The following is a 22,069-nucleotide window of genomic DNA, read 5'->3' on the forward strand; positions in this document are numbered from 1 at the left end:
ACGGGCTCTAGAGCGCAAGCTCAGTAGTTGTGGCGCACGGGCTTAGTTGCTCTGCGGCACCTGGGATCCTCCCAGACCAGGGCTCGAACCCGTGTTCCCTGCATTGGCAGGCAGATTCTCAACCACTGCGCCACCAAGGAAGCACCATCGGCCTCATTTTTTTTTACTTTTTAGTTTATACTGGAGTAGAGTTGATCAACAATGTTGTCTTAGTTTCAGGTGTACGGCAAAGTGATTCAGTAACATATACATGTATCTATCCTTTTTCAAATTCTTTTTCCATTTAGGTTGTTAGAGAATATTGAGCAGAGTTCCCTGTGCTGCACAGTAGGTCCTCGTTGGTCATCCTCGGCCTCCGTTTTACTGAGGATCAGCAAGGTGAGTGAGCTGCCTGAGACCCCACCTCACCAGGGCCGAAGTACAGGCCGAAGCAGGATTTTGGCTCTCCGGCTGTGCTGCAAGGGGGTGACAGACTGCACGGCAGTGACAGCCACTGCTGGCACCACGCAAGCCAAAGAATTCAACAGAGAGAGGTTTTCAAGTAAAAAGGAAATTGCAATTGAGTAAGTTCTCCCCCTCCCAATGTAAAAAGTAAGCATGTGAGAAGGCATATTGAATTTATGTATTTTGACAAAAGAACACCACGCTATGCTACAGTGTCCTCCAACTTACGAATTCTTAAACTGAGAGGAGACAGAAACAAAGATGAGAAGAAAATATGATTACTAAGCATAAGGGAAGTGACTCAAATCGGTGGGTAATAAACAAAACGCAGAATTTTATACCCACTAACCAAAGTAAAAGGAGGTGGTCAGATCCAGACTGCAGGGATCTGGGGACCAGGACACTCGTGACTGACAGAGTGACAGTGTGACGCCCAGAGGAGACCTGAGAGCCTCCACCACATGCATACATCCCCTCCACACACACACACACACACACACACACAAAGCGTGCCCGTCCCCCACCCTAAACAATAACCCAAAGCAAAAGGCTCTCCCTCGCCTCAGGACGCTGCGGGGGGAAGAGCAGTTCCAGCGGCTCTCAGCCCTCGCCGTGTGCAGGTCCCTCTTCCTCCTGGACCCGAGCGTTTCACAGGCACTTCCCTCCACTACATCGCACATGCTGTCCATCTCAAGGGCCGTCTGTCGGCAGAGCCATCAGCAACCCGCCCTCCCCTTGGCGCTGGCCTCCGAGACGCCTCCCGTCGGCTCCTGCACTGGGTTCCCATCACCTCAGCTACCGTCACAGCCTCTCCTGGCCTCGGGTCCTCCCGACAGGACAGTGGCCAGGTCTCAGCTCACTCTCTGTCACACGGAAGGTCCACTCCAAACTCCCCGACCCCGGCTCACAGCCCCTCCAGCCAGACCCCTACTTGGCCCGATGCCCCCCAGAGCCAGCGCACAGGAGCAGCGCTCTGCTGAGATGCCCGCCGTCACGCGAGACCAGTTCAGACGTCACCTGTCCAAAGGCCGTCCTGGACCCCTCGACCCTCACGCCGAGCCCTCGCACCCCACGCGTGGCGCTCACAGAACCTCCTCCCCAGACACGAGGAGGGCTGGGGCCAGCACCCCGCACGCGTTCGCAGGGGTCAAATGCAGCGTCAGAGCCCCTGGTCACATTGCTACCGCGAGGAATTCTGAAAAAATGCTGCCCACACGCTGGCCCCACACCGCCTTTCTAGACCCTCCTAGGACGGTTTCGGAGGGGAGGTGCCTGTACATGTCATGCCCCCGCAGCCCCCTGCACCGGCCGAGTAGGCGGGTTACCCACGTGCAGGGTGTGGTCGCTGCCGCTGCCACCGGCCGCCCGGGCTCTCAGCTGGCTCAGCTCGGCCTCGGCCGCCTCCTTGGCCGCGAGAGCCTCCTGCAGGCGGCGGCTGAGGATGCCCACGGCGTTCTCGTAGGCCTTGTGCTTGGTCTTCACCTCCTTCTGTGCGCTGCTCAGGTCCGAGCCCAGCTGCTTCAGCTTCCGCTTCTGCTCGGTGACGGCCCTGGGGCGTGGCAGAGACAGCAGCGAGTCTCAGCTCACCTCAGACCCACGTGCCACACCCAGCAAAGGCCAAGTGCGTCTCCATCCAAGCTTCACCCTCCTCTGCCCCCAGCTCCACCCTCTCCAGCACTGCGCTGCCCAGAATCCAGCTCCCCAGGATGTGGTCGGTGGGCGTCCCCTACAGAGCCCAGCACCGTGCTTTCATCTGTCCTGCTCCCCTCTTGGAGGTGCTTAAACCACCTTGTGGAGACAGAGAAGAGTCCTCTCCTCCCAAACAGAAAGGCTTCCAGCGCTCTTCCTGATCAGCAGCAAGAAACGCAGCACTCAGGCTCGCAGTCAGCCAGCAGCTGACAGAGCAGGGCGGTGCGGGACACGCCGCGGGGGTGAAAGGCCTGGCGCGGCCGGGGGAGGACGAGCACAGGTGCCCACCCCGGGCAGGGCGCTAGGGGTGTGAAGGGCGCTGCAACAAGTGCTTGACACGAGAAGTCAAATGAAAACAAAAACAAACGGGGAGTGTTTGTGAAAGGATGTGTTAGCACATCCACGTGTAACCGTCAGATCACGACGGAATCACTTTTCCAGCCTTAAACTTGGACCCTGACTTCCTAGGCCAGCTGTTGTAGACCGGCGAGGGCTGGACAGACGGTGCTGGGGGGGCCCGCACGGCTCACACCCCCCGCCCGGCCTCCCGCCAGCACACGCCCCGCGCCGCGTACCGCGTGGCTTCTTGCTGCAGCTCTTCTATTTGTTTCTTGAGCACCTCGTTGGCCTCCGTGAGAGCAGCTACCTGCTCTTTATCGAACTGCAAAGACTTCAAATAAAGGGAGGAAAAGACAAAATGAGGAGTGCCAAGCCTTCCACCTGAAGCCCAAATGTCGGAGTGGCTTCCTCTCAGGGCCGCCTTGCAGGGCACGGGCTTTGAGGAAGACCCTGGCCAAGGACCCCGCGATAAATGGCCATTTCACAGAGGTCGAGGGTCCCGCACCGCCCGTGTCAAGGCCGCTGGTGGGACAGACGGGAAGAGCTGCCAACGAGAAAGCCTCAGGCGACGGCTCCCACCCGGTCCCCTCCCTGGCTTCTCCCAGCACCTCGGGGTGGCCTCGCGCCCCCTCCTGGCCTTGCCCGCTGCCCCGTCTCCCCCTATGCAATGAGCATCGTCCCCCCAGGACCGGCTCGGCCCTCGCAGCCGCGAGCCCCGCGTCCCGCAGCTGCGGGGGTCCCACCAGCCCCTGGCTCCCCACAGCCCCCGGGCCCTCTCGTCCCGCCTGCACCCTCATGGCTCTCAGCTGCGGCCTCCAGCCTACCTGCCTCCCTGGACCCTGCCCGGCCCTCCGTGGGACTTCTGACACGTCACGCGTAAGACGGAGCCCTCAGTCTGACACCCTGCCCACCGCTCTCCCCAGGTCTACCGCCTGCCTCAGAAACGCTCCTCAGCTGCAGGCATCTGGCCTGAGGTCTCCCTCTCCTCGGTCCCGTGCCAGACACCTTCAGCGGCACGGCCACCACTGTCTCTCACAGACTCCGCCAGCCACGGGGGCCCTGGTGCGTGCACAGCAAATCCGGCCCCACCGCCCTTAAAGCCCGGAGCCCAAAGCAGCTGCTGCAGGCGGCCCGGCCCACGTCCCCTGTGCGCCTGGTCAGCCCCACGGTACTCCGTACCCCCTGCTGCCTCTCTCCAGCGCCCACTCAAACGCCGGCTCGGACTGTCTCAGTAGCCCCCTCACAGCTCTACTCCGCCTGGATCTGAGCTCCAGGAGGGCCTTATTCTAGCCTGTTTCTCCAGAACCTCTCCACGGACCCTGCCCTGCCCACCGTACAGCCCCAGGCCCGTTCGGCTGAACCTTCACAAGTCAAAGGCGTCCCCAGACCTGTAAGTGCGTCTCCATCTCGTCGCGCTCCCTCTGCGTGGCCTGCAGGTGCCCTTCGAGGTCCACCACCTGCTGACGGGCCTGGGACGCCTCCCTCTGCAGACGCAAGTGCTGCACCTCCGCGGCCCTCTTCTCCCCTTGCAGCCTGACGGCCTCCTGCCGCTGCCCCTTCACCTCCGAGTCCAGCCTCCTCTTGGTGGCCTTCAGCTCACCGATGAGCTGGTCTTTGGAGGTGGCGTCCCGGCGGTAGGCCTCCACCATCACCTGCCCAACAAGCCGGAAGCTGCAGCCCGCGGGGCGGGTCTTCCAAGGGGTCAAGCAGTTTAAACAAAAATGCTCACCACTTATCTATATATAACTTTCTGGGGCTAAAGATACCTATCTCACCGAGTCTGAGATACCACTCACTGAGACACATATCTGAACAGGACTGGGTGATGGACAGCGGAGCCATGCCAGCCGCTGGGGGCCCTGACTGCTTCACTTTCTCGGGGGAATGTGGCCACTCCTTCCCGCTCCGCTTGCCCTGCCTGGCTTCTGACAGGCACTCCCGCTCGCATCTCAGTGATAAAACCCACCACCGCTTACAACGCCCTCGGTTGCCCTTCCTCAGACCCTTGGTGGTGCTCTGCACTCATTCCTCAGACAGCAGAACTGGCTTCACTAATGTGAAGTGCCCTATTTCAGTGCTGGATCGTGGTGTGATTTTTTTCAAAGCAACGTTAAGCAGGAGGCCCAGCCGCTGTGGAAGCAACACACACTCACTCTGATGTGCCAGCAGGGCACGATCCGCATGATACGGATGCCAACACCCCCCGAAAATGCACCTGACTTCAGAGGTATAAAAACGGGAGGGGTGAGGAGTGTACCTCAGAATCAGTGAAGTGCCTTAAAAAAGCTGGAGTCTAGTTGTTACCTTCCTCTCGAATGATTTCCTTCCAGTGAAGAGATTAAACGTACAGGATTTTCTTCATGTGCTTGTTTCACAGAAAGAAAACCAACCACGTGTTCTTACCTTCTGTTGAAGAAACTGCTCCTTTATCTTCTGCGCCTGCTTCTTCAAGGAGGCAGCTTCTTGCTGCAGGTGCTCCACCTACGAGGGACATGTGTGCAGACATCACACTGGTGGCCCTGGGCGGGCCCCATGCCTCAGGGGGACACGTGGGCACGGAGGCATCAGTGACCTGCCTCCGCGCCTCCTGTCCTAGAAGCTTACAGACGGGTCAGCACCTGCAGAGAAATCGCACCTACTTCCTGGAGGGAAAACATGCCGACTTCCTCTTGTCCTCGACGCTCATGGAGTGGGATTCGAAGACAAAACCATTCCCGACACTAACTCTACTTCCTCCACACCCTGCAGCTTTCTTGTTCCGTCTGTGTTTGTTTACTGTTCACCCACATCATAGCACGGCAGCTCCCGGGTGTGGCGTGCTAGGTCACGTGCGCACACACCCGGACCCTCGGCCGTCTCCCCACCCTCACCCACCGTCCTGCCGACACGTCCAGGGGGTTGCACTGTGGTCAGGCAGTCAGGAAGGAAAGAACCAAAGTTCCACGCTGCTTTTGCCAAGTCTGAGCTCCTCATCATAGGTGCACTGAAGCTGGTGTTTCTTGGCAGATGACTTTCAAAGCCCCAAACAACTCGGTTCCCAGTTCTCAGCCAGGTACCTGCACACCCAGCCACTAACCTAGGACCGGAAGTACCCCATCAGCTGCTGTGGGCCCCTTCCCCAGCTGAGCCCTGGGCCCTCCCCTGGAAGTGTTCTTCCATGTTTCAAAAAAAGAACCAAACAAACAAAACAAAGGACCAAACAATCAGTGTTACTTCTTGTATATGTGATTTCCACTCGTAACAAAGTGACAGCAAACTGCATTACCTGGCTGGACTTGATGGCTAGTTCCTGTGTCAACTGCTCTAAAGTTTCTGACGTGTCCTGAGCACCCGCTTCCAGGCATTTTGCGTCTCTATCAAATTGCTCCCTGCCGCTCTGGGCTGCCTGCACAGCCACCTCCAAGACGATCTTCTCATTCTGCAGGAAACGGATGGCATCGTCCCTGGCGGCGGCCTCCCCCTGCAGCTCATCCAGCCTGGCCTGCAGCTCGTCGCAGTGCACCTGCAGGTCCCCGAGGGCCTGCTCCCTGCTCTGCAATGTCTCCTGCGTCGAGGTGAACTGCTTCAACAGGTCCAGGTGCTCCTGCTGCAAAGCCTCAAGCTGCTGGTCTCGCTGATGCAAAGTCAGCTTCACCTAGGAAAAAAGGAACCATAGTCAATGCAACCGCGCTTGAACGAAAACACCGCGTGCTCCAAGAGTTTGTACTTTTTCCGTGCTTGGGTTTTAAACAGTGTGGACCGACGCTCTGGAGGCAGCCTTCTGCGTAAAGCTGCGGCACAGAAGACCACGAGCTGAAGCGAACCCCCGCCGGGTCTGACGACATGACGGACAGACCAGCACAAGCGAGCCCCGTGCGGCTGGCCGCGGCCCCAGGGCAGCGACACGAGCCCCTGAGGGGCTTGCCTGCTCCAGCTGCTGCTCCAGGGCCGCCGCTGAGGCCACCGTCTTCTGCAGCTGCTCCTTCTCGTCTTCAAACTCCTCCAGCCTCCTCTGCAGGTCCTCCTCCACCATCGTCTTCGCCTCTTGAATCTGCACAAAGGCAGCTTCCTGGTCCAACATGTCAGCCTGGGCCCAGAAGACAGAGCATTTTTTAAAAAGCAGGATAACCTGTAGCCACAGCCTCAGCGGGCAAATCCCCACCCCTGAGAGAAGCCATCGCCCCCGTCACCATCCTGTCCGTGACACACAGACAGGGGGCCCGAGGGCAGAAAGCTGGCGCCCTCCCACTGCCAAGACAGGCCACCGGCCGATTCCTCCACCCATGCTTCCCCTGCTGACCCTCGGGCCTGGCTGAAGAGAGAAGCAAGCAGACAACCCAGGTTTAAGAACTGGGAAACAGCGGTGAATGAAGCCGCCACCGCCGCCGCCGCCGCCTGCATGAAGACAGGCTGTTCGGGGTGTGACACACGGCACATTCTCTTTCACAAGATTACTTCTTCTTTTTTTTTTTTTTAAAGATTATTTATTTATTTTTGGCTGCATCGGGTCTTAGTCGTGGCACGCAGGATCTTCACTGAGGCATGCAGGATCTTTCGTTGTGGCGCGCGGGCTTCTCTCTAGTTGTGGCGTGCGGGTTTTCTCTCTCTAGTTGTGGTGCGTGGGTTCCAGAGTGCGTGGGCTCCGTAGTTTGCGGCACGCAGGCTCTCTAGTTGAGGCGTGCGAGCTCAGTTGCTGTGGTGCACAGGCTTAGTTGCCCCGCGGCATGTGGGATCTTAGTTCCCTCACCAGGGATAGAACCCATGTCCCCTGCACTGGAAGGCGGATTCTTTACCACTGGACCACAGGGAAGTCCCACAAGATTACTTCTGGATGCCACTTGGTAAGACTAGAGACCAGGGGCCGTGGGGCAAATATGGCATTCCTTGCGTCCTGACTACGTAGGTAAGACCCAACATCTAGGAGTTTTCTTAGGGAAAAAACATTAGCTTATAACTTAGAATCTTTTTAGTTCTTTGACCCTGAGCCCTTGAAGCATGTGTTTGACACAACACGACTGTCCTTCATCATCCACGTCATCCGTGAGGACAAAGGAGCACATGCAGAGAAGTGGGGAGATGGGAGACCACAGTCACAGAACACCGACCTTCCGTGTGACAGTGAGGTTCTCGGAGCACACTGCCAGGATGCCGTGTACCCCTTTTCTTCTTTACTTTTCCCAACAAGCCTATTAAGTAGGTATTATTATCCACATTTAATGAAAAGGGAACAAAGCCCAGAGAGCTAAGATATTAAGTCCAGGGTCTCACAGCTGACAAAGAACACAGGTGAAAGCCACTGCATCTCCCTACCCTGGGATAATCCAGAGGCGGCTGGACACGGTCCTAAGCAGTCCACGTGGCTGTTGGAGTGTGAAATGGTAACGCAGGCTGAGGCTGGAACTGGGCAGTGCAGAGGAAGGCCCCGGTTACCTCTGACAACGCAGAGACGAGGGAGGGAGGGGATGGGCGTACAGGGAACACGAGGAACAGAATCCCGAAACCTTAAATCGCTGCACATGGTTCAAGGGAGTATTTTAAAAGATACGCATACGTACGCACGTATGTAGTACTAATGTTTACGTATAGGTGTATGTATTGGTATATTTTCCTAACCTTGATCAATGTCAAAAAAAAAAAAAAAAAAAAAAACCACAAACCCCCAAACCCCAAGACAACACTGACACACCGCAGCCCCAGAAGCACGGCCCCACCTCGATGCCCTGGAGCTGGGCGGCGATGCGCTCCTTCTCCTTGATCGACCTCTGCTGGGTCTCCGTCAGCTGGTGGGACAGGGACACATTCTCAAGCTTCAGGTGCTCCAGGAGGCCGGCCTGGCTCATCTGTCCGATCTTCAAAGGAAAACACCACAAGTCAAAGGTTGCTAGATTCCAAGCACAAGCACAGCCCAGCCAGTCCCTGAGGCCACCAGGGTGAGGGTCTCTGTACAGCGCTGGCCCCCGGGAGGGCCGCTCCCCAGGACCACCGCCCCCGCAGGGCCTCCCTGCCCACCCTCCTGGCAGCCACCATGACACTCAGGCCACCTGGGTTCTGTGTACCTAAGAGGAGCCAGCCGGCAGCCCAGAAGTCAGCGCTCATCACCCCCACGACGGTGCGGTTTGTTGCAAGACCTACATGACAGTTCCCACTGAAGGGGCATCCCTGAGTCCGGAGGTGAGGGGCCTCATCTGGGCGGCAGGGACAGCCAGGAATCTGCCCATCAGATAAACTGACCCACGGGCAGACACACCTTCGGCCCTGCCCTCTCAGTCCCCGACTGTCCTGGTCACGCACCAGGTTGACCCTGGCCATTCCCAGGAAGTGGCACTGGCATCCGCCCCAGTCTGACCTAGGCCGTGCAGACCTGCGAGCACGTCCCTTCCAGAGCCGACGTGAACGCTCCTAGACTTACAGGAGCCCGATGCGACCAGAAGCTGTGAGCTTCAGGGTCTAAGACCGAAGCTGCCCAGAGCAAGGAAAGGCGTCATTCGCCGGGACTTCATCTCAAGGCAACAAAAGAATAAAGACTACCCTGCGTTCTTCTCCGACCTGAACGTTCCTGGGACACTTCTATGTTACCGGAAAAAGAGGGCGAAAGTGTATCACACACGGTAATTAAGGAATGCTGAACCTGGGTGTCAAAGGTATTTGAAAAAAGCAGTTATGATTCTCAAACTGCCATTCCCTTGGACTCTTTCTCCATTTCTGTCTTCCAAATGCCATTTCTGACTTAGCTCAGGACATAAATCTGGCTTCTTTAAATATTTTATGCCTCAAATAAATGCACGACAGCTTCAAAATTGCATTGACTTGCAATTTTTTCCAAGCACACGGTAAGCAGAACAAACGCTTATTTATACTAAGGACGTATTTAAGCCAGGTCCTCTAGCTTAAAAAATACACAACATAAGGACTTCCCTGGTGGCGCAGTGGTTAAGAATCTGCCTGCCAATGCAGGGGACATGGGTTTGAGTCCTGGTCCGGGAAGATCCCACACGCCGCAGGGCAACTAAGTCCGTGCGCCACAACTACTGAGCCTGCGCTCGGGAGCCCGCGAGCCACAACTACTGAAGCCTGTGGGCCTAGAGCTCGTGCTCCGCAACAAGAGAAGCCACCGCAATGAGAAGCCCGCGCACCGCAACAAACAGCCCCAGCTCACCGCAACTAGAGAAAGCCCGCGTGCAGCAATGAAGACCCAACGCAGCCATAAATAAATAAATAAATAAATACATAAATTTATTAAAAAAATATATACAACAAATTTTTTAAAATTCTATTTTGTATATTTGTAGACTTTAGATTTTTTTAAAAAAGAGCATTTGGTGGAGTTAGTACTTTACATCCTCTACTTGAGAAGTAAAGTTTCAGCATTTTGAATACTGTAACAAAAAAGGTACAATATTTTACCTGGATAAAAAAAAAAGTGGGGAGATAAAATAAAACCCACAGCAAAATTCAAAGAGAAGACAGGCTGACCAAGGCACCATCAGCACCCTCACAATCGGTCCAATTAGTGCAAACGCTGAGATTTGGAGCAAAGTGCATTTCAGCATCTTGCCTACTGCTCCCGAGAGCACGCCTCGGCCCCGGTCACCCTGCAGACCTGGCCTCACACCTGCTCCCACTCATGCAGAATCAGAGGCTGACACTCTGGTACCCTAACAACACGGGAAGAAAGCGAGGATATGGGAAACGAGTGTTCTCTGGGAGGATCTGGTGACCAGGCAGCTGGAGAGCTCTGCCAGGAGGTGGCATGTGCCACGCTCTGTGCACGTAAGAAACGCGCCACAGGAGGCGGTGACGGCACGGGAGAGCCGGGGAGCAAGAGACCCCCGCAGGCGTGGATTTGACAGCTGGGTTCCAACGACAAAAGGCAACCCCACAGAGGGGGCGGGATGTACGACTCAGAGCAAGGAACACAGGACGTCCCAGAGAGGGGGATTTTAGTATTTAAAATGCTCAAGCAGAAGCTGTGAAACTCCCTGTGTCAGAAGGTCACAGAAGGCGGTGACCCCTCCCCGCAGGGCCTCCCTGCCCATACGGTGGGGTGTGGGCTAGACGGGTGCTCAGCAGATTTTCAAAAAACGTATGGGTGAAATCTAAACTCAGAAAAGTCACTTCAGTTTAGGGAAAAAGCAAGTGTTCCACACCAGATGTGCAGCATGAGCCGCCGGCCACGGCAGGGGCTGTACCTGGATGTGGGCCATCTCGCCCTGCAGCCGGACCCGGGCCTCCTGGGCCAGGGCGAGCTGCTGCTGGTACCACTGCCGGACACTCTGCAGGGACGCAATCTCGGCCTGGGACGCCTTCAGCTTGCTGGTCAGCGTCGTGCGCTCCAGCTGCACCTGCTGCAGCTGGCTCTGCAAGGCTGTCATCTGCTGCCGCAGGTCATGCACTGAAACAAGCAAGCAGAGACGCTCAGGGGAGCCCGGCCGCGCCAAAGGTCCCGTCAAGCTGGCTCCGCCCACAGCGGCGCACGCTGGGTCCCCTCCTCCTCGGCACGACGCCTCATACGCAACTGCAAGCGCCGAGCCACAGCCCCCGGGCATCCCGGTTAGGGTCTGGTCACTGCTCTCAACTGATCAACACACAGCCTTGTTTTACGTGTGCTTCTGCTGAAAGACACCTTGCTTCACTTTCTGTTGATTCATTAACGCTGAATTGACAGTCGACAGCGCTGTACCTCGTGCCTGCGCGAAGCTTGTCTATCACCCGTGTTTTCTCCACAAAGCACACCACGGCCTTCCTGCACTTAGGAACACCACACAGTGTTTGGGGTTAATCGTAAAGAGCAAAACCACCCCAAAAAGCACAAAAATGCAAAAATCGTGGCACTAAATCAACCATTAAAGGACACTTGTGGTACAAGAGCTGAACCGAGAAGGCTGAGCCTTTTTGCACATCAGGTGACCCCAACGCTTCTCTGCTCTGCACCTATCTGCAAATGACCGGAAAGAGCTGTGAGTACTGATGGGGGTACAAATACATTTAGTGAGTCGGAGAATTCACAATTAGCAAATCTGCAAACAATGAGATCGACTGTGTGTCCACAACGAACGTTGCCATGGGAGCTTTCTGGCTCCAGACTTTGGCGTGATGACGTCTGTGAGTCATCAACAAGCTCAAGAATGGTATACACACTAAACCCCGATGGTCTGCTGATACAGTCAACACTGTTGAGGGCAGGGCGGAAAGAGGAGCAGACAGGAAATCATAGCAGAAACCCGAATCGTAGTACAAACAAAACCAATCCATTATTTTAAAAATAAATTACACCAAGTATTTAAGAAAACACTTATGATTCTAATGATAGTTTCCAAAAATTTAAAACAGAACAAAAAAACACAATAGGATCCATGACCCCTGATGTGAAGCCCTTGGGGACAGATGTGCCTCAGAGCTCAGAGCAGTGGGGCCTTCGGATGGCAACAGCAGCATCCCCCCCGCACCCCCAAGTCCCCCAGCCAGCAGACGCGCCGACAGCAAGGCGCGGGGAGGCCGGCACGGCGCTGGGCGCGGCCCAGTCTGCTGCCTGCCGCGCTCTGCTCAGGCCAGGCCTTGCAACCCAGAGCAATACAGAACTTCTTGGATTTTATAATTTTCTTAAGGGATGGGGTATCATAAAATGCTCAGAGACTAAAGTCAGTCGGCTGTTTTATTCCTCAGCTGGTGCTTTCCCCCCCCAGGATCCGGATAAAGTTGTTGCCACAGCGGTTTGTCACTTTTCCTTTATTTCATCAGATCTGAAACCTCGTCTCACAAGCCTTACGGCCAAGACTCCACGTCGGCAGACATGGTCCTTCACAGCAGCCCCGCTGCGCCCCGCTCGCGTCGCTCAGACGCTCAGACCTCGGGGACGAGAACGCCATCTCTCCAGCCTGCACTGGAGGACCAGGGTCTGGGCTGACACGCCCTGGGCTCTGAGCGCCATCCTCCCACCCCCTCTCCCCCTCCTCCCGTCAGCACAGTGAGATGTCGTGAGCCCACAGACCACACTTCTTGGCACCGGCCGGGTGTGGAGCGTGGGCTCTGGGAATGGAGTACGCGCCCCCAGGATGAGCAGAAAGCACGAGGGAAGGACACACAGGTCCGCCGTGCCTGGCCCACCAGCAAGGTTCCCTGACTCCGCTGTTCCATCTGTCTACCGTTCCAGAGGGGCTTCCCACAGGGATCCAGCTAGACCCAAAACCTGAACTTATGGAAGGGAGAATAAAGACCTACTACTCAACAGTCTAAGTGTTGCTTTTAAATATTTTAAATGGCACCTGCAATTCTGGAATAAGCAGGCAGATCTAGCCCCCAAACAACAATGGACTGAGAAGGCAGAAGAGTGGAAACGATTACTTCTGACAGTCAGGGGTCCAAAGTCCATTTCTAAGACCTAAGCCGCCCCCCTGATGTGCATGCAAAAACGTGCAGAACTCCTCAAGCTGAGCCAAAAACAACACTACTTTAGGCAAGTGGACACTTCACGTATAAATCAGAAGGGAGGACAACCCCCAGCACGCTGAGGTGACAAAGGTCGGTCCTCAGAGCAGACGAGGCACCCCCACCAGGGGCACAGCCCCGGGGCGCCTGCACGCGACTGAGGGGCGGACACGCGGACGCGGGATCTCACCTGTGTTGTCCTTGCTGAGGATGCTCCTCTGCATGTCCTCCACTTTGGCCACGAGCCGCTGGTACTGCCCCTCTGCCAACCGCAGGTCGCTGTTGGAGGAGGCCAGGCTAGCATTCTTGGCTTCCAGCATGTTCTGCAGAGCGCCCATTGCCTGCTCGAGGTCCCAGCAAGACTGCTTTAAGGTGTCCACCTCCGAACTGAGCGAGTCCTGCCTCTGCTGGCTGCTGTGGCTGTGCTCCAGCTGTGCCCGCAGCCTCGTGTGCAGGGCGGCCAGCTGCGCTTGCAGCTCGGTCTTTTCTTTAAGTGCCTGGAAAGACCCACACAGAGGCACACTGACGTTCAGGAAAATAAGTCACTTCCACCCTGCGTATTAAGAAGGTTGCCAAAACACAGCCAATGACACAGAGAAAGGTGTCCAACAGGTGAACTTTACAGGAAAGCACCATGTTTTCCAAAACATTCAGTCACCTCTAGCATTACAGTTATCCAAAAAGAAGGGGTTTCTCCAAACTGGCGTAAGAGGTAGGAGGGGTGAATACAGAGTCTGCCTGTTTTCTGCACGGTGGCACCTGAGCAGGGCAGCACGTGGGAAAAGCTCTGCAAGCACCCACTCACCCACAAGGACGCTGGAAAACATATTTGTCCAAAAAACAAAAAAGCACACAAGCATGCACAAACACACAGTGTAAGAACACCCGGAGCGCTGAGGGGTCTCTAGAAGATGAAGAGTAGCCAGGTTCAGATTTGGGGAAAACAAAATCCACAGAACACGCCTGTGGGGAAAGGGTGCCATTACACAGGAGAGGCTTGGAGGGGCTGCAGCCAGGGCCGCCAGGCATGGAGCAGCCTGAGGCACGGTCTGTGCCACGTGGCAGGGCCACAGGGACCACTGTCCGCGGGACCCAGCAGGGAGAGGAGAGGTGGGGCCTCGAGAAGCCCCAGGCCCCAGGGGCAGCTGAGAACAGACACTGAGCAAAGGGCACGACCCCTACCCACCCATCAGCATCTCCCACCCACCCCGAAGTCAGCCTATCAGGGTGTGTGTGTACAGCAACTTCAAAATGCAAAGAAGAGCAGACAGCTGCACGTCAACAAGCAATAGCAGAAGACCAATGTCGTGAAGACAAACAATAAATTCAACAAACGGAAGAACAAATACCCCAAAAAAATGAATTAACTGAGCAAACGCAATAAGATTTAGTAGTAAGTATAATCAGCATTTTCACAGAAATGCCAAAAAGTTTTGCACCCGTAACAATCCACAAAGATCTTGGCTGGGACACAACCGAAGAGCAAATCAAATCTCAGGAGGATAAGGAGGTAAAGTAAAAGCCAGCTAAGGTGCTTCGATTGTTCAGGGCGTCAAACTCAGGGGTGGTGGACACGCACTTGCTGAGGTCACGTTCTACAGGAGGACACAGTGAAAATCGTGTGCAACTAAAATTAGCCCTGACACCTCGGTAATCACCTCTTCAGTCTAGAGTTTCATGTACAGAGTCTGTGTCTCAGGACCGTGTGAACAAAAAAGTCATCAGACGTGAGAAGCACATGCAGCAGAGCAAGCACCCTCGTGTGCACGGCGCCCGCACCCGCACAGCGCGGGCTCCTGAGGGGAAGGGACAGCCCCCTGCCTCGACCTCACGCCCCCCAGGGCCTTGTGCTCTCCCCCATCTCCGTGCCAAATGCAGAGGATCAAAGGCAGTTGAACTGAGTTACTCTAATTGTTGATCGGAAAGCTGAAAATTAAGGGATGGAAAATGATTCTTTAGGCATATGCTAACCAGACAAAGCAAAATTCATATCAGAAAAAGCAAAGAAGTACTAAAGGGGCAATTTCACCAGGCCAGAAAAAGGTGAAATCCACCCCAAAGATTTAACTGTCGTGGACTGTTAGGTCTCTGACAGCAGAGCTAGGAAGCCTCCCAGGCAGATCCTGACGGAGATACAGGGAGAAACCACACGGAGCGGGAAACCAGCACACCGCTTTCTGGGGCTGACAAATCAAGCAGACAAAAATGTACGGCTATAGAAGACGAGGCCGCTGTGCTGCTGCTGCTGCTGCTGATAAAGCTTATTCCTAAAGACACATGTAAAGCTTTGTACGCACGAACAGGAACTGCACATTCTTCTCCAAGACATGGCACATCGATACATCCATCAAATCTCCATTTACCTGACTAGCCTCTAACGATAAAGCTTCCAGCTGTCCTTCGAGTCTCATTTTTTCTTTAAGAACCTGCAACATTTCATCATGAGTTTCAGCAACCGAGCTTTCCATGGACACGCTGGAGAATAAAGGCACAAAGGATCAGGCGGTGGGAAGACGACCGATCACTGTCTCTCCTCTACGCCATCCCTGCCGATCACTGTCTCTCCTCTACGCCATCCCTGCCGATCACTGTCTCTCCTCTACGCCATCCCTGCCGATCACTGTCTCTCCTCTACGCCATCCCTGCCGATCACTGTCTCTCCTCTACGCCATCCCTGCCGATCACTGTCTCTCCTCTACGCCATCCCTGCCGATCACTGTCTCTCCTCTACGCCATCCCTGCCGATCACTGTCTCTCCCCTACGCCATCCCTGCCGATCACTGTCTCTCCTCTACGCCATCCCTGCTGATCACTGTCTCTCCTTTACGCCATCCCTGTTCTCCTAATCCCACACCCCTCTGCTCCTCTCCCCCAGTTTTAAAAAAATAAGTAAAAAAGATTTAGGTAGCGAGCCAAAGCTCTTAGGACTGCTACCGATAAACACTCCCGCCCACGGCACGGCCTTTTCAGCCACCACCACATGGCCAGAACGTCCTCGTGGAGACGTGAGCCCCCGTCACATCTGTGCAGTTTCAGAGACAGGTCTACACAGATCTTGGAAGGCAGGCTATCTTAACACTGCAGGTGATTACTCATTTGACCCAATTCCACTTCTTACAAAGAGACAGAGTGCATATAAATGAAGCATTAAAGACCAATGGAGGGACTCCGAGAGGAAGGCAGCGCCTTGTGGGCCCCGGCGTCACCCACCTGCTGCAGATGCTGTCGGCCCGGCGCCGCGTCTCCCCGTTGACCTTCTGCCTCTGCTCTTGGCGCTCGGCGGCTGCGGCCTGGAGGACATCCGAGATGGAGGGGAGCTGGCCCAGGGCGCCGGCGGCGATCTCCTGGCTGCTGGCCCCATAGGGGGCCTGGCGCGCACCCCCCGTGTTCACCGGAAGGCCGGCCGTCCCTCGGGCGGAGACGCTGCTATAGCAGGAGCTGTCACTCTCGGTCCCGTCAGCCTCGGACACGTTGTCCCCCGTCAGGGACGCATCCTCCAGGCGGTCGTCGGCCTCGGGACACAGGCTGAGCTCAGACACCACTGACGTCCCGCTGCCTCGGTTCTGCTCCAGGGAGGCCCTGGCAGAGTCCGGAGCCGGAACGTTTCCACCAGAATTCCGAGCGTCTGAATCTTCAGTTCTGTAATCAGCCAGAGACCGAATTTTGCTTGATTTGAAACTTTTTTTCTCCTTAGGATGTGCCAGGAGCCCTAAGCTGCCCACCTTCGGCCCCCGAGGGACGCTGGTGCGCAGGAAGGAATATTCTTTGGTCATAGCCACGGCACTGGCCCTCGGTAAGGTTTCTGGGTTCAACATGAGTTCAGGATCAAGTGTGCTAAAAAGTCTCGTTTTAGTTACAGGTTGACTTGACTGAGAAGGAAAAGAAAGTACAAAAATTATGTTTAAAATTGACAAGCAGCATTCAGAAATTGCCATCCAGAAAGGCCGCGCCGATTACACAACAAGGGCTCCGGCCACGCGGCCGCGGCACAGGCCTCCCATGCTCTGTGACTCGCTGCCCCCTCGGGGCCCCGGGTGAGGGCCAAGCGCATGCCTGACTCTGACCCGACGGCGTTTCCAAACACCCACCAGAGCGAGTCCTTCCTCCGCACGCCTGCTTCACACAATTCTCCTGGCTATTCTCCCATGATAATTCTTTTTCATAAACCTTGAAATTTTTCTTCAAGTTAAGAAAAAAGTCCTGTTGAATTAGAACTACCTTAAATTTATAATTACTGAGGGGATAATGAGCCACTTCCCCCATTTATTCATATCTGTTTGCCTGACCCTCGACAGAGGAAGTTATGTAGTGTTTATCTAGAGTCTAAACCATTTTTGTTGTCATTTAAATTTAACACTTAGATATTTTATTATTTTGTTGATATTATAAATATTATCTTTTCCCACTAATTTCATAACTGGTCATACTAGAATAACTATTGATTTTTCATACTTGTATTTGAAACTGACAATTTCTAAACCCCAATTATTTTAATAATTTTATATTTTTATAAATTTATAATGATAGCAATTTTTCAGTTGATTCTCCAGCATTTTTCCAAGGTGTTACCAACACCTGTAAATAACAACATTTCTCCTATTTTTTCAATATTTATATCTCTTACTTCTTTTTCTCATATCATCATGTTAGCTAGAACTTCCCAAGTGGCCTTGAATGAGGCTGGAGATGAGGAAAGACACCATTCCTTGGCGCTGAATCAACATGACTTTCTCTTACAGATTAATACTCAGTTCTCTGTTATTCTACAAAGCTAGTGCAACCCCAAAGTGGCAAGGGACAAGGTGGGCGAGGAGCATCTCAAAATGATGCTGGGATACCAGAGGAAGGATAAATGAGCCAGAGCAGCAAGGAAGAGTTAGGGGCGTGGTGCGCTGGACATGCCGGGCCTCCCAGATGGTAACACACACTATAACGCTGCCATAATTAGATCCACTGAGAATGAGAAAAGCAGCAGGTGGGCTGACGACACAGAACACAGCCCAGGAACTGGTCCAAGCACAGGTGGGGTCTATAGATATTTAAGAAGCACCACAATAAGGCAGCATTCCAACCAGTAGGGAAAAGACAGACTATAAAATAAGCAATTTGAGATAACTGGCCAGCTGTCCACAAAGAGGCTCACTCCCACCTCTTGCCTCCATCCAAAACATTTCAAGTGGATTAGATTTACACAGAAAAAAACACAACTTTTAAATACTTTTTATACTATCTCTTACTTTTAGCATAAGAAGAAAACAGAAGTGAATTTACTTATATCCTTCAAACGGGGAGATCCTCTCACATATGACATGAACCCCAAAAGAAGTAACAGCAAAGACTGAAAGTTCTGACTGTAAACATTCAAATCTGATGTGCAGGGAATTCCCTGGCGGTCCAGTGGTTAAAACTGCGTTTCCGGGACTTCCCTGGGGGTCCAGTGGTTAAGACTCCGCGCTCCCAATGCAGGGGGCCCGGGTTCGATCCCTGGTCAGGGAACTAGGTCCTGCATGCTGAAACTCAGAGCCCACATGCCACAACTAAAGAGCCTGCGTTCGGCAACTAAAGATCCGGCATGCCACAACGAAGAGCCTGCACGCAGCAATGAAGACCCCATGTGCCGCAACTAAGACCTGGCACAGCCAAATAAAGAAACATTTTTTAAATTGAATTTAAAAAAAAGACTGTGCTTCCACTGCAGTGGGCACGGGTTCGATCCCTGGTCAGGGAACTAAGATCCTGCAAGCTGCGTGCCACAGCCAAAAACAAACAAACAAACAAACTGATGTGCAGCAAAAAGTATGCCAGAAAAGAAGTCACGGCAAACTAAGAAAAAATTATTTGCGAAAATACTAGAAGGGGATAACTTCCTCATATACAGTACCAACATAGCAAAAAGACAACCAACAGAAAAACGGACAAAGACTGACAAAGACACCCAAACAGCCAACACGCAAAGAGGCGCTTACTGTTAGGAAGTACTGGTTTTTTTACACCTATCAGAGAACAAAGATTCAATTTTCATTATTTCTAACGCTGCCAAGGATCTTACAGACTGCTACCCGGAATGTAAACCAGTCCATCCTATGTGGAGGGCAATACATATCAACTTACAAATACATAAAACCTTTTACTCAATAATATGACAGTTAAGGATTTACCCACAAAAGTATACCAAGACACAAAACGTTCCCTGCAGCACTGCTTGCAATTTCAAAAAATTAGAACCCACCTAAATGTCAATCACTATGGGTTGGTGAATGCAATGCTGGTACACACCCATGGGCACAAAGGACGAGGACGACCTCGACTGTGCTGCTGGAGAAGGAGCTGAGGACAGGGGAGTGAGAACGGCCGCGTGAGGGGCAGCGCACAGAGGGCGCTCCCCTACATGACACTGACCGCCACCTCTGCGTGAAGGCACACGCGTGGAGAGGCTCTCCAACAGGGGAGGGCTTTCACTCCTCATCTCTACCATTTAAGTATGAGGTTCGAACTACATTCCTAAACAAGCATCTTTATACTCCTAGTTTAATTGTTTCTGCTCCTAGTTTAATTGTTTCTGCTTGCCTGTTTTGTATTTTTTGAATCGAGAATTCTGAGTTTTATCAAATACCTTTTCAGCACCTACTGAGATGGTCATAAGCCTTGCCACATGGAATGACCATTATGTTGAGTTCTATCAGCAGATTCTCCCACTTTGAACTAACCTGTACTCTTAAAGAAAACCTCACTCGGTTTATGCTACTCCATGAACCGACAGGCCATGCTGATGGGTCACAAGCACAGCAGCGGGGAGCACGGCTCTGCGCTCAGATAGGCAGGTTCAAATCCCAGCTCAGGCGGGGGCACTGGTGGTCACTTCAGCTCTGAGCTCCCCTGGGTCATGGGGAGGACCCACCCAGGTGCCGATCTGCATGAGGACAGCACCTGCCAGGCTGCACTCTCCTCGGCCGGCCCTGCCCCGAGGGTCTCCAGAGCAGGGGACAGGTGGGGGCCAAAGTAGCCGGCATCTTGCTGCCTGCCTTGCTTAGTGCGGCATGGGGCGGGGGAGGGGGGGTGACCAAGCAAGCGGGCCTATCAGGTTGGTCAGACCAGTGTGTGATGAGTCCAGCAGCCGGACAGAAGTTATCTTACTGAGGCTAAGGTTTTATACACATATATGCATACATATAATTTGTAAAGATGGGAAATGATGTGAAACTTCACACTGAACTACTGACACATTAATTGCCTAACGTTGGATGACCCAGGCAGAGCTTGGACTTGCGGTGCAAACCCCTGGGAGGCAAGCTGTGGACAAGCTCGGCACACAGACACTGTCTGGTCTGTATCTTGGCTCTGCTACTTTACCGCAAGTTCCTTACCTGTCCGAGCCTCACTGTAACGTCCGTGGGGAATTTAACACAGTACCTAGCACGCATAATTACTACTGACTACTGACTATCCCTGTAACGTTTTCTGGCAGGCCGTCTGGAGGGATCCCGAGAAGCCCCTGCCCGGGTGGGAACCTCTGTCAGTTCAGAGCCTGGTGCTGTCCCTTCCAGTTCGTTTACACTGGCTTCAGAGCCCTGACGCTCCAAAAGCCAAGGTTCTCTCTTGGGAACACAAATGGCCAACCTTGATGAGGACCTGTCACTACTAAATCAATCCCCAAAAGCGTTTTTTAAAAGTTTGTTTAGTTTTAAATTCCTTTAATTTGAAATTTTTCAAGTCCACAGAAAACTTGGACGAAGAGTGAAATGAACCTTCATACCCCCCTTTCTTAGAGTCACTCGATGTGATTAAAAAGACTGCTTTCACTGGCATCCTAACGAGAGTTTCATACCTGAACAAAACTGATTTTAGCAAAGCATATGGACATACTTATCATATGTGTGGGACGTGGCACATATTCTAACACTGTACAGCAAAGTTCAGTAGAAACTGTGCCACTTATGCAGTAAACAAGCCAAACCCAGGACTGGCCACTCAAGCACAGACAGCAGTTCTGCCCAAGTATTTGTTGCCCCTGCTTTTCTAAAGGCAGCTTTAGGGGGAAGAAGGACCAGACGGGGTGGGAACCGGAGCCTGCGCAATCTCCCAAAGGGTGGGAACTACATGACAAAAATGATCTTTGCAGAGAAGCACAGAAGCCCACCCCCACAGAGAGGAATAAACAGCAGATCCTAGAATTATGTCTGACGAATTGCTGTTTTTCACACGTGACGCTTTCCACTAGCTTGTTCAAGAGAGGGAGACTCACTCTTTCCTGCTGGCGCTTCACCCTGTAGCTCTTCCAGCCGTTTCCGAGCCTGAAGCCGGACCTGCTCCTCCTTCTCCAGGGGCAGTGAAGCCTCTGTTGAGCCTGAGGTGGGGAAATGGCCATTTAGAAACTCACAACGCACCAGGGCACAGAGGACCAAGCAGAACAGCAGCTTGGCTGTTTTGCGTTTTATTACCGATACGATTTAGCTCTGAACGACACACGGCTGTCTAGTTTGAAAGGAGTGTTTGCAGATGGAGAGAAAACTGCGAGCCTCGGACACTGACCACAGAGAGGACCCACCTGGTGGCAGACACACTGGCCAAGCACAGGGGCCGTGCTCATGCCACGAGTGCATCGCCCCCTATGGGCACCCGGCTGGTAAAACAGGACACGGGCAACCTGTGCCTTTTAGTAACAAAAGAACTGAACTTGAAGCTGGTGCCAGTGTGAGTGTTCTGAGGTTCTCACCAAGCTCTAAGTCCGCTCCCTGACGTTACAGAGGAACGTGAGAAGCAATCCTGACGGGACGACAGCCGCTCAACTCGCCTTCTCCACGCAGTTATGTCTGGGCCGCTCACCTCAGTTTCCTGCCTGAGGCGGCTCCAGTCCAGGGTCTCTGCTCAAGGACAGGAGGGGAACTATTCTGACAACTTTCTGGCTAATAACAAAATTTTAAATATCTAAAATCCAAACCTTTCACTTTGGGTAAGAAAAGGGCTGAACAGCGAGTGAAAGGGAGGAGAGCCCCAGGTCTCCCCAGGGGGGTCAGACAGCAGGCTGACGGGAGCAGAGAAATGCCGCAACTGAGTCCCTTCACGGGCGGCAGCATCTTCGAATGTGGATCCCAGGAGGTGAGTAGCTGCTGCTGAATTGCACTAGGAATTCAGCAGTGTTGTCACTAACTGTGCACTCGTCACTCAAGAGGCCTCTCATACTTCTCACAACGCT

General features: G+C 53.6%; 1 protein-coding gene across 1 annotated transcript in view; it reads right to left on the reverse strand.

Moving 5' to 3' along the window:
• The window catches only part of GOLGA3 (golgin A3), a 44,859-nt gene that overhangs the window by 12,367 nt on the left and 10,423 nt on the right, over positions 1 to 22,069 (reverse strand). The window contains 13 exon segments of the mRNA XM_082355371.1: positions 1,774 to 1,993; positions 2,709 to 2,803; positions 3,861 to 4,124; positions 4,876 to 4,953; positions 5,738 to 6,106; positions 6,377 to 6,538; positions 8,163 to 8,300; positions 10,641 to 10,843; positions 13,067 to 13,373; positions 15,240 to 15,351; positions 16,087 to 16,745; positions 21,119 to 21,146; positions 21,148 to 21,220. Coding sequence (XP_082211497.1) covers positions 1,774 to 1,993; positions 2,709 to 2,803; positions 3,861 to 4,124; positions 4,876 to 4,953; positions 5,738 to 6,106; positions 6,377 to 6,538; positions 8,163 to 8,300; positions 10,641 to 10,843; positions 13,067 to 13,373; positions 15,240 to 15,351; positions 16,087 to 16,745; positions 21,119 to 21,146; positions 21,148 to 21,220 — 2,708 coding nt within the window.

This window comes from Balaenoptera borealis (genome assembly GCF_965194805.1).
Source record: "Balaenoptera borealis genome assembly, chromosome: 14".
Taxonomy (NCBI): Eukaryota; Metazoa; Chordata; class Mammalia; order Artiodactyla; family Balaenopteridae; genus Balaenoptera; species Balaenoptera borealis.